This window comes from Rattus norvegicus, chromosome 14 (genome assembly GCF_036323735.1).
Source record: "Rattus norvegicus strain BN/NHsdMcwi chromosome 14, GRCr8, whole genome shotgun sequence".
Classification (NCBI taxonomy): Eukaryota; Metazoa; Chordata; class Mammalia; order Rodentia; family Muridae; genus Rattus; species Rattus norvegicus.
The window spans coordinates 7,064,690-7,077,443 of record NC_086032.1 but is presented as its reverse complement, the minus strand read 5'-3'; the positions used below and the strand labels follow the sequence as shown (position 1 = coordinate 7,077,443).

Sequence of the window (12,754 nt, the reverse complement as noted above, 5' to 3'; positions counted from 1 at the left end):
AGAATGTGTTCCCAGCCAATGGCTTCACTGTTGGATGTTCTCGTCTCCTTTCATAATCACCTCCTAGATGCAAACTCTCTGAACTTTACATTGTAACCAGTCCTTACACCTTCTGTCTCTACCACCATCTTTCTTCCAGACTTGTATCTGGGATTGGTGAACCCAAGCACAACACTAACCCAAGGATTAAAATGTCATTTTGGTCATTCCCAGACTGGCGGCCATTTTATTTTCTTGTCGCTGGATTTAGCTAAACATCATTCATTCCCACTCTTAACCAAACATCATTCATTCCCACTCTTAACTAAACATCATTCATTCCCACTTTTAACTAAACATCATTTAATCCCACCTATTGCTTATGTCCACTGAGCAGTGGACTCTCTTTGTGACATCCTTGGCTTATTTCTAACGTTTCACTTTTCCTTGCATCTTCTCCTTTTCCCAGCTTGTAGGATACATTCTTTAAAAGTCACTCAAACTGTCCTTACTTTTATGTTTCTGTTCATTTTAACTTGATCGTGTGACACCATCTGTATTTGAATTCTTTAAATTTGTTCTTCTGTGTATTTAATTGAATTAGTCTAACAATTCTTTGTAGGTTTAATTCGTTTCTCTATTTTGTTTGAGCGTAAGTATAATTTTGAAGCTATAGTATGAGTTTGGATAAATTTTACTGAAAAGAAAAACAGATCGATGTACTGACTAATTTATTTTTATTGAGAGGAAGAATGAGCCTTTTGGGGTCACATGTATTCTACCTAAACTCTCAAATTTTTAAGTTGTGTAAATTTATATGCTAACTATAATTAATTTAAAATTTTAAAAGTACATTTCAAACTTAATTTTAAATTACATTTTGTTTATTCAGGAGAGGGGAGGCATGGTCAAGGAACAACTTCTAGAAGTAGGTTCTCTCCTTCCACATGTGGGTTCAGGGTTAAATGGGGGTTTGGAGGAATAGAATTCTCCCTGAAGATCTATCAGTGTAGCCCTCACACTTAATTTTAATTTTACAGAGCAACACAGGACTTCGATTTGTAAGTATTCGAATGGAGTTTCACCCCATGACAAACGCTCTGGCTATCAATTTTACAAAGGTTTTCATAATTAATTCTTTTTATTTTTAAGCAAATATAGCATTTCTATTAACATAAATGCAGATAAGCTTTGGGAAAATTCAAAATAGGTTCCCATTAATCTCAGACCACATATATATATATATGTATATATATATATATACATATATACATATATAAAATAAATGGTAGGATCGTTTCTATATTCTGAGCTCCAGTCAAGCAAATGTACATATTAGCATAGCACAGTAGGACCATTTCTGTATTCTGCATTCCAGTCAAGCAAGTGCACATATTATCATGGCGCAGTCACCTTTCCATTCTTCGATGGTGTGCTCCCTTTCATCCAGTTGCTTGTCATATATCTGAGGCGGAGGCTGCAGAACGAAAACAAACATTGCTTTACGACACTCCATCCAAACACGGTTGCACTCTGATGACTTGTGGACCCGCCTTGCCACTCACTGGTCCTGGTGGTGACCACAGCCTTATATAAGTTTGGGAGATTATAGGACCTCAACAGGTAAATCCCCCCTCCTCCAATCCCGTGGAAGGATTTACTCATAGCCGGCTTTCTAATAAGACTGCAGAACTCACACCCTGAAATCTCATTTTCCAGCATCATCTTCGTCAGGATCCCCACAGAGGGACAAGCGGCTAGACTACACATTGTGTTCAAAGAACCAGAGTTATGTTCTCTGCTCACATGGCCTGTGCCCAAACTCTCTCACATCCGTAGACCTTTGTTTCATTTGCAACCTATTCTAAAGACTCACTGCTGCTCAGTGAAATATAGCATGAGTCCATACTGCAAAGAAAAATTCAGATTAAATTAACCTTTCACTTCCTTGAAACATTTTAACATGCTTTAGACATAGCTTGACACCCGGTGTTGAAATGGTTTTACTCTGTCCCTCCAGGCAGAAGCGATTTCCAGTTTACTTAGAAGGTGGTCACCATGACCCCTGAATAACCCCTGGGTTGCATTCTCTGAGAAGGATATTTCCACTTGATTTAATACAGTGACAATTCTTCCTATCTGGAGATCACACATGACAGGCAGGTTTCCACAAAGCCCCACGCCTCCCCGGATGGCAGTTTCCATACAGACATCTGAGCTTTTGTTTCTAAAACATGACTTTGTTGGAGTCTGCTGTATTAGCTAGAGAGCTCTGGCTTAAGCGACACAGAAAAGGCAAGCAAACCTTGGAAGAGCACATCATCGGCAGAAGGTGGAAGGATGGTGAGCAGGAGGAACAGACAGGTACCGGCAGGAATTACAGTGTTTCTGTTAGCACGAGAGGAGGAAATCTAGAGTCTGTCCTTGACCAGTACTCTAAAAGCGATGGCTTTTTTTCATTTGTTTTGGGGTTTTTTGTTTGTTTTTGTTGTTGTTTTGAGAAACTTGAAGAGTTACACAATCAGAGGAAATCACACCCATTAGAAGGTGGATTTAAAAGGGGGGGGGTGCTCTGTTAAGGAAGGCTTTTATGACGACTTTCGCACACACTTGCTTCTGTGAAGATTTAGTGGCCCTTGAGACACCACCAGAGCCAGAGTGGGCCTTTGTGGTTGTTTCGTTCAGAATCTCCGAAAGCCTGATAAGAGAAACAAATATTCACACTAGCCCTGGAATTGTAGGGACGCTCCCGACCCACAAAAGCAGGCTGCCAAGGCAACTGAAGATTTTGTCCAAGAAAGAGAAGGCAAGCTAGTATTAAGAAGATCCGTCAGAGCCGGCATTCATCTAGCACCCGGGACTGCTACTGGGTAAGCGGATTTATCAACTTCTGCTATCCTGTTACTCAGATAGAGCCAGGAGAATGGTGCTGCTCAGTGGTCAGAACACTGCGGCCTGGGCTCCATCCCAGATCGCTAGGGAGCACCCCTAGATGCTGTTGGCCATACAAAGTCAAAAGACTAGACAATCAAGCCCTGAAGTGATACCTGACTGAGGAAAGATCTTCTCCTTCAAACTCTAAAGAGCTTCCAAGTAATAGGAATACATCAATTTAGTGCAAAAATGGGTAAAATTGGAGCTATTTTTGAATATTGATGAGACTATTCTTAAAGTAAACTACGCAACGCAAAGTCTGGATTTGAAGAGGTATTTCGCCACGTGGCAGACTGTCTGCGGCTGTGCCTCTCCCCTGCAATGTCTGAAGCTGTATTAGGTCCCTCTTCAAGCCCGAAGCCCGTAAGAGCATGCGCAAAGGTTTGGCGCCAGGAGAGTTCTGTGCTCGCCGGGCAGCTTTAGTCCTTTAAGAAAAGACTGAGCTCAGAATGCTGTGTGACCGGATCTCCCACAGATGAGATTTTTCTATTCAAGTTTCAAAATTGAACATGACTTAAGAGAATAGTTCCTGCCAAAGTTCATAAATGCCATTTTCCGCAACAAAGCTATTTTGAGGAGACTTTCCTTGGAGCCTCAGCAGGCAGATGTTGCTGGTGTCCAAAGAATTAAGCACAGATTCTAACCACAAACTACAAAGAGTAGCGAAATGCTAAGTCAGGGATTTTTGCTTTCAATAAACCAACAGGGGTGTTTTAAGCACTTCTGTGTTTATAGTTACCATTCTGACATGAGTTCCCGGGTGTTTTGTTTTGTTTTTAAAGAGTTCTGTTGGGTTTTTGTTTTGATTTGAGGTTTTCCCGAAGAGAGGAAACTAATGTTGCCTACAGTGGAAGGGTGCATTCAGATAAACACATTGCCTAAATGTCAGTATAAAAGAGTTCTTGGCCAATAATCGAAAGAGAGTAATGCCAAACATACACACTCATACACCGGTCCTCCAGAAGCAGTCATTAACACGTGATGCTTCATAGAAGCCCTCCCTGCCTTCACGTGTGGAGGAAATGTTTGCTGTTCTGGTTAGTGAGTTATTCTCTTTCCCTTCCTCAGGAAGTGGAAAGGATTTTCCTTTGGTAGGTAAACTCCTAAAATGTAAAGAAATTAGGAAGAAGAGTAAAGAAACATGGGTGTGTTGTGGAGAGTTACAGCTTCACTGTAAATATTATCATTCATTTATTAATCTCTTAAGTTCATTTATTCAATAAAAACTTAGGCTGCATGATGGTTGGTGCTAGGCTGTGGAATCACCTGGGGTGATGGGCATCGTGCCCTTCCATAGGGAATTATCTTGAGGAGAAAGACCCATCTTAATTGTCGGTAGGACCCTCCCCTGGGAGGGGATTCTGGCCCACATCAAATGAAGAATGAAAGCTGCAATTAGCATGCATCTGTTGACCCTGTTCCTGAGGGCGCTAATACGGTAACAGACTTCTCCAAGCTTCTTGTACCTTGGCCTTCAACTGGGATGGCCTATGCCCTTGAACTAGAAGCCAAAATAAAGACTTAAGTGGCTCCTGTCACAATATTTTATCATACCAACAAGACACAAGAAACCAAGGCTGATACTGAGCATCTATTATGCCTAAGAATGAGATTTCAAAATTGAATAATTTGATGACCAAACTCAACATGCTCACATTTAGAGAGTTTTCCAGCCTTCGAAACCGCTACCATGTACAGAAAGATATTGTTAAATATGCAACAGCATCTAAAATGTTGCAAATTATACTAAAGTATCTTCAGCACCAACACTGAACATGGGTAACAGGAAAAGTATACAATGTAATCGTCTCACTTATACTCTGTCCATTATCTTTGAGAGGTTAATGACTGGATATTACTATTATCTAGGTTAAGGCACTTTTGTTTCCTGAGAAGCCATAATTATCTAGACCATCTATACACACCTTAACAGTCCTCAGAATAGAAAAACTGCAGTGAATTTTCAAATACATAACTTAAAGTTACATGACTAATAAATGATACAATTTTATCCAAAAAAAAAGAACAATTACTTTTGGTAAAGAATTATCCAGGTCAAATGGAATTTATTCTAAAATAAATTATATTTTAAAAGAGCATAGATGCATAGTCAACAAAATGACCACATTTCCCGCTTTGCCAAAAAACAAACAATGCCCCCTTGATGTTCATCGCCTCTTTGGTTATTAATAAGCGTTCCTACCTTCACTGTGCTAAGTACAATGATTTGGAAGGTAAACTGGGGTGTTGCAGATGCTGTGTTAGAGATCTGATGGATATAATTTCATGACGAATTGACGAATAAGTGATTTGCATTTCAATGTTTTTCCATAACTCAAGTTTAAACTACTGCAGCTGTAAGTTTTGCTTCTCCAGGATGATGTCAACATTTTCTTCCAATCTTTCAACTTTCCGGATGTAAAACTCAGGGTTGGAGAAGTATCGGAATCAGTGGTTCAGAGAGATGACTGCTCTTCCACAGGACTCAAGTTCAGTTCCCAGCACCATGGCAGATGGCTCAGGATCACCTCTGACTCTGTCTCCAGGGGATCTAACATCTGCTCTGGCCCCATGGACACCCATAAGCACATGTCATACAGATACATATGTACATGAAGGGAAATAGATCTTTAGTTTTTTTTAAAACGTAAGACTTGGCTCTTGGAAGAAATTGTATAGAAGAGTGCAAGTCTCTACACACATCAAGGGTTGAGGAGCACAGTCCTGGTTATCAATCTGTGGTAAACTTGCTGGTGGGAATCACTTCTTATCAAAGAAACTCCTTAACTACTACCTTCTCATTGTCTAGCTGATCACTACAAGCTGAAAAGTGTTCTCTCTCTTTTCACTTAATTGTATACCACATATTTAATTAAAACATCTCTACTAAACTTCAGGTGTCAACTCATTCTATCCTTACTCTTCTAAATTATGCTGTTTTGGCAGTTTCATGTAAGTTACAGAAGATAGTTTATGGTGTGTCCAGTGCCACCTTGGGTCAATTTGTAAAGGAAAATACAGAAACAAAGAAGAAACACAACGAAAAAAGTCATTTTTTTTCCTGATCGGAGAAATAATTAAGACAAAACTATGGATAAACTTTACAGTTTCTCAGAGGAAAAGACAGGGCGAATGAATTCTTATGAGTTCCAGAAGTAGTAAATTGGGTAATTTAACACTTTCAAACTACTTTAATTAAAGACAAGTTTGAGCCTGTGACTCTAATTTCTATCCCAATGTTGTGTTAGTTCCCGTGTGTAACTATATCTGGAAACCATCAAACACCAGTCAGCACTTATATTCCTAATATTTCTGTCAAAATATTTTGGACATCCATACTTCTACACTGACTCTCCAACCAGATGAGAAACAGAAATGAGGAACGTATGCTGAACAAACTTGTTCCTGGAGTTTGTATCTTCTTCCCCGGCAGTCACGTTCTGACCTATACAACAGCCCTCTTCTCCCAGTGCTTGCCTTCTTGTCCTAATTGATCTTCTCCAGCTTCCTTTGTACTGTCGACTTTTCAAGCATGTCAATGAAAGATTTATAGCACCACAATGGTGTGTGCATTCTTTATTAAACCAAGAGCTAACCCACAGTAAAAGATATCCTACCAGGTTAAAAACAAGTTTGTTTATTGCTAAAAATGAATGTCTTGTTGAAAGACTTTAACCAAGAAGGTTATTTTAAATGCAAAATTGGATAGATTACCAAATACATCTAAGGAAATTTCCAACTTTAAATGTAATCTATTCATACAAGATTGACACTTTAAGAAGAGTTGAAATTTGTAATGAACAAAATGTTTTTAAAATGTCTCTTCCTGATCAGGAAAAAAAGGTAGAGTTATTTTTAATCTAGCGACATTGGTTCCTATGGCTGGAATTCAGACATACCCTTTAACACACACCTTTACAGACACACTCTTAGCACACAACTTTAATTCCTCCGGCTGGATTACAGACAGGCTTTTAAACTCAAACAATAATAATATAAAGTTAGTTTGTAGAAAGAAGCACCTATGTTTAAAAGTAATGTTCAGGGCCGGGGAGATGGCTCAGCGGTTAAGAGCACTGACTGCTCTTCCAGAGGTCCTGAGTTCAATTCCCAGCATCTACACGGTGGCTCACAACCATCTGTAATGGGATCCGATGCCCTCTTCTGGTGTGTCTGAAAGACAGCGACAGTGTACTCGTATACATAAAATAAATCTTTAAAAAATAAAATAAAATAAAAATAATGTCCAGTTCAGTGGCAGACAAAGTGATGAACCCGAGAAAGACTTGACAGAGTAGGATATGTCCAACTCTCATGAGAAGAGAGAGGAAAGGGAAGTTACCCAAGAGAGAGCAGGCAGAGAGAAAGGAAGGAGGCAGCTTTACAGAGATGGTTTGAAGAGAAAAAAAGCTAGACACAGGTGAAAATAAAAGGAGCCAGAAAATGAGAAGTCAGCAGGTCAGAATAGATTGCTAGAGTTGATTTGATGCCAAACAGAGGAATTCAGAAGAGGCCAGGAGAGAAGCCAGATTGAATCAATTAGCTTGAAAGGGAGCTTGAGCCAAAACAGCTGAGTCAAACCAGCCAGTCTGTGTTCAGAAAGAACTAGGAAGGGTGCGCTTATTCAGCAGTTAAGTCTCAGAGGCTGAAAACATTCTAGGCCTAGATTCGATTGTAGGGAGACTAGAAGCTTCCAGGACTAGGCCTAGGTTAGGAGACGGAAGCAGTGAGCCATGGAGACAACTACATTGAAAGAGTCAGAGTTGGGGTCAATCTGGAGCCAGTTGGAAAATTCCCACCACAGGCCTCCAAGCACAAGGATCCCTCCCTTCCAAGAAGAAAAGGGCTGGTTTAGTTCCTGGAACAGCTGTAAGCCAAGCTGTCACACAAAGCTACCTGTGATGTCCAACCAACCACCTCTTGGGAAAGTATTGAACGGTAGACTAAGTTGATCTGAAAGCTGTTTCACTCCACCAAATGCACATAGTACCCTGCCTAGTTACCATTATTTGAATTCTGCCCCAATTGTTTGATTTCTGCCCCAATTGTTTGCAAGGTATATAACTCTCTGTTAGAGTCTGCTGAGGGTTGTCTCCCCTTGAAGCGGGAGGATCCCAACGTGTCGGAATTAAACTCCTCTTGCTTTTACATCAATCACTGCCTCTGTGAGTCTCATTCAAGAGGTCCTGGAAGAGGTTTAACTTGGATCTCACAACCTCAGGCAAATAAAAGTTGCTTTTTCAAACAAATACACACATTAAGTCATAGGCAGCACTAGATCATATGGGCATCCGTGTTTTCATCCTCTCCTCAGGCCATTATCACATTTTAGAACATTCTTCCCACAAAACCAATCTCCAGATATTGAAATAAATCACTAATTCCTCAAAAGCACAGACACTAAAATTATGGCTACAAGACATGTGCATAACAGAAGTTTCGATAGAAAGACAAACAAACAAACAAAAAACAACAATCTCCTGTTAGCTACTCCCCAAAGAAACAGAGAACTGTCTAACAAATGACTCAGAATGATTATTTTAATAGTCTAAAAGTTTCTTAAAAGCACACAAATTATGGAATAAGAACATAGTTAATGATTGAACTAGAAATCCAAGGCAGTGGCACTTTTGGAAGGTCTGACCTTGTTAGAATAGATGTGACCTTGTTAGAGGACGTGTCACTGTGGGTTACTCCTCAAAAAAAAGTTACTATCAGCTCAAAGCACCCTGACATAACTATGAAGTGTTTTCTCAGAGCTTCACGCTGACCAACAAAAACAAAAAATCTGCAGGAGATCCACAAATGTCAACGTGTGAAGGACCACTATAATAAGAAGCCAAATGACCTTGTTTTTGAAGTGGACAAGCTGAACCAGTAGTATGAACCCACTGTGGTGTAATCCCAGCTGTGAGGAAGTGGGAGTGGAATGACTGTGAGTCCCAGGTTAACCTAGACTATGCTGCAAGTCCCAGGTTAGCCTAGGCTATACCGAGAGAGACCATTCCTCAAAAGAGTTTGTTTTAAACATTAGAAAAAGGGAGCCCAAATATTTGAAAATACTTAAAGGAATGTTTTCAAGCATCCAAGTGGCCTGTGGAAAATGTTGAGCATCACTTCCACGGCTAATCTTCATCGTCAGCTGGAGAGAGCTGGAGTCTCCCTGAAGCACACATCTGAGCACATGTATATGGATCTCCAGAAAGGTTCAACAGTACACAGAAGATTCACCTTGAACATGGCCAGCGGGCTGGGGTCCTAGTCCACATAAAGAGGAGAAAGTTAGCCCCCTCCTCTGCATGTGTTTCCTGAGTAAGGGTACAATGTACCTGACTGTTGCATACCCCACCGCTCTTGACTTTCCGCTGTGACAGACTGTACCCCTACACACTGAGACAAAGTAAACCCTTCCTCCCTTGAGTGGTTTTGTTTGCCACCTTGTCACAGCAACAGGAAAAGCTACTGATGCGGTCATTACCGTAGAAGTGCACATTATAAGCACAGTGGCGCAGGTGCTGTGCTGCACACGCCAACCTTCCAGCCCTTGGACTCTGGAACAGGAAGACTGAGCGCTCAGGACAGCCTGCTTGGCTGTATAGGGAGAGCCTGTTTCAAATCATCCACAAGAAGACAGGGAAACAACACAATAAAAACCACAACAAACAGCAAAAACAACACCCACAGAAACAGCTGTTATGAAAGAGATAAGTCTGGAAGAGAATACGAACTCTTGTACCCGGTAGGTGGAACAACAATTAATAAGCCATATGGAAAACAGCATGGGATGCCTCAAAAAAAAAAAATAAAAGGAAGTAGACCTATCATACATAATCCAGCAATTCCATTATCCAATAAATAGCAAAAGGGAAATTAAATCAGCATATCAAGGAACATCTGAACTCTTATGTTTATTGCAGACTATTCACACAGCCAAAATACAGAATTAGTATAAATAACCATCACAGATGAATGCATGAAGAAGCATTTGATCTACGTATATAGCAGAATGCTACTACGCCTCAAAAAAGTAGAGATATCCTGCCATTTTTAACAACCATGAATTATCCAGAAGAATGGTCAATAAAGTAACTCAGGCAGAGACAAACATGCAATATGATCTCTCTTATGTGTTGAATTCATAGATGTGAAGAATATGGTGGATGTCAGGGACAGACAGTTGAGAGGGTAGCAGGGTATTGTCAAAGCATATAGAACTTCATAGAGACCAAATTGTGACTACAGTCACCACACACAGTGATGAGAGCACATGGGGTGTTACATTAATGCTCTGTTAACATTTTATAGTAAAGACATATTCCACCCACACAAAGTAGATGTGGAAAACTTTTGTTAATAGGCCAGTGCCTCTAGATTGGGAGTCACAGTGTCCCAACCAATCAGAGGAGCTCTCCTTAAGTGTCTTATCCTGTTCCTAAAGCAAGTCCTGAGAGGGTCAGTGTGAGTGGCCATGTGTAATGGTGCTCTTCAGCCATCATAAATGGAAATGGATAGCCATGAAGAACAAATGGTGAGGGATGTCCTTTGCAAAGCACCTTTTTATGCCAATGAACAGCTGGGCCATTGGGGAATGAACATTACATGAGAAATGACAACCTCGGGGTCAATTTTCCTTTGAGATGTCTTCTTTGGTTTGGTTTGATTGGTTTGATTGGTTTGATTGGTTGTTGGCACAGGTGTTACAGAGCTAGTGTACCCTGGATAAGAAGGAGCTGAAAGAGAGCAGCACTGAGTGACCCTTGGAAGCTGTAAGTCTTAATGTTGAGATGGATAGGCTGAGACGAGGAGGAGACTCTGTGTGGACAACTAACTCCTGTAACCGATTTACAGATCTGTAATTCACGGCAGTTGTGCAAAACAATGCGTGAAAAAGGGCCAAGTGGGAGATTCCATCTCATAGAGCTGAAAAGAAAGAGCTAAATGCACAGTCTAAAGAAAGAGTAAAGCCCTGAAGGCACAGTGTGCTGTCTCCATGGACACCAAGAAGAAGAGGTATCACGATAGAAGGACAGATTGTCCTATTGGATGAGGACAGATGTGTGAATGGCCAATTCTCCTCACTTGGTCTTGCCACTTAGGACACCCCTAGCACTTTTGGAGAAGGTGGTTCCAAAGCCTGAAAACTGAAGCAGAGGATCCATCACTGACCGAGGTCCACCTTACATAGAAGCCCGAGTGTGAAGGTGGATGATGTCATGAAGCTAAGGGCAGAAATACAACTGTCCACAGTTGGTGTTGACTTCTTTCTTTGAATGGAGACCAGATAGAGTATGTTAAAGCACTGATGTTCTGCAGAACCCACCAGAGAGCACTCTGGAGAATGCAGAAACAAACACCAAAATCATCTGCTGCCCTGGTTTGTCTGGGCTTCCCCATACATCACTCTACCATCAGCTTTCTCCTCCACATCCTCATCACTCCGTGCGCATTTCCGACAAGCTGATTTTCACAGAGTGAATTGTTAGCCCCTCTGCGGACCCTCCCATCCAGTTGTACATGTGAACCAAGATCTAACACTATCTCAGCTGTCAGAGGGGGCAACTCACATCTACTGGAATATAAATTGTATTATCTTTTTGGCCTTTCACCAACTCTGGTTTATGACATGGTTCCTCTCTGTTTAATTTGCTAAATTCAGATTAGATAAAGTTTTATTAGTCAACTCAGCATAGAAGGCACTCAGAAAGGTTAATACTATCTTCAGCTCCATCAGGGCCTCCAGATGCTGTTAATTAGAACCACAGATTCCAGTTCTGCGTCTGCTTCAGGCGAGGGATGGTGACAGTCACGGCACTATGCTGCTGCCACCTTATGGATGTAGAAGAGAGAACACTGCACTGCACGGTAAACCACTGGAGCTTCAGCGTGCTCATTGAAGAGTTCTAATGCAAGCATTCTCGGCCCTAGGTATGCATTCAGACCCTCTGGGAGCATGGAAAACACCAGTGCCCAGGCCCCAGGCTAGAGTGTCTCCTGGAATTGCTCTGTGGTGAGGAACCCTTACAAACTCACCCAATGTACATTGTGCAGCTAAGATTCATAACACTGTTTTCTCATCTCTTACACAGTAGTAAGACCAAGTTCTGTCCTTCTCCTACGTGTCCTTCAGGTGTATGGATGCTAAGGAAACCATGTGACAACTTTTGCTGGATTACATGCCTTGTTGGTAGGTTGAAATGATCTCTGTACATGTGAAAGATCAGGTGGATCTGTTTGCCTGTGATCAAAGGCAGCATTCCAGAAAAGACAGCAATGGGAATCTCTGAGTTACTCCGTCACAGATCCCATGAAATGGGCAAAGGAGACATGGTTTGACTGCAGGAATCTGCCCACCAGCGTGCTTGAATGGTGTCCTTGTACAAGCCACTTGGTTTGCAATGAAATCGTTACACGTCTGGCTTTCCCAAAGAGAAAACTAATCCTAAATGCTCACTACAGACACACCTACAATGTTCCATTGAGAACTTTGTCACCTGAAGGGTTACATACAGAGGGAAAGCAAGCAACCACAGCTGGAACGCATCACAGCACTGAGCGACCCGGCGACCCTTTGGAAGCCAGCAAGGCTCGTTTCAAACACCGTAAGAACCGAGTCAATTAGAAATGCTCTGCAGGTTTGGATGAAGCCACTTCAGTTTTCCCTGCTTCCTGCAGACATCAGCTCAGAAACGTATTAGACTTTACTATCATTTGGTAACGTCTTAGAAATGGAGGTTGTCTTTACTACTCCATTGAAGCCTTTCTGATTCTTTACCATCCATCTGTTCTTCATGCATTTATCTCACCCATGGGTATGAACCAACTGTCATGTGTTAGTCATCCT

General features: G+C 41.3%; 1 protein-coding gene across 7 annotated transcripts in view; it reads right to left on the bottom strand.

The window, feature by feature from the left end:
• Positions 1 to 12,754, bottom strand: part of Mapk10 (mitogen activated protein kinase 10) — a 291,857-nt gene that overhangs the window by 16,660 nt on the left and 262,443 nt on the right. For all 7 annotated transcript variants that reach the window (XM_063272867.1, XM_017599084.3, XM_017599083.3 and 4 more), the window contains one exon: positions 1,393 to 1,456. In XM_063272867.1, the coding sequence (XP_063128937.1) occupies positions 1,393 to 1,456 (64 nt within the window). The remainder of the gene's footprint in view (positions 1 to 1,392; positions 1,457 to 12,754) is intronic.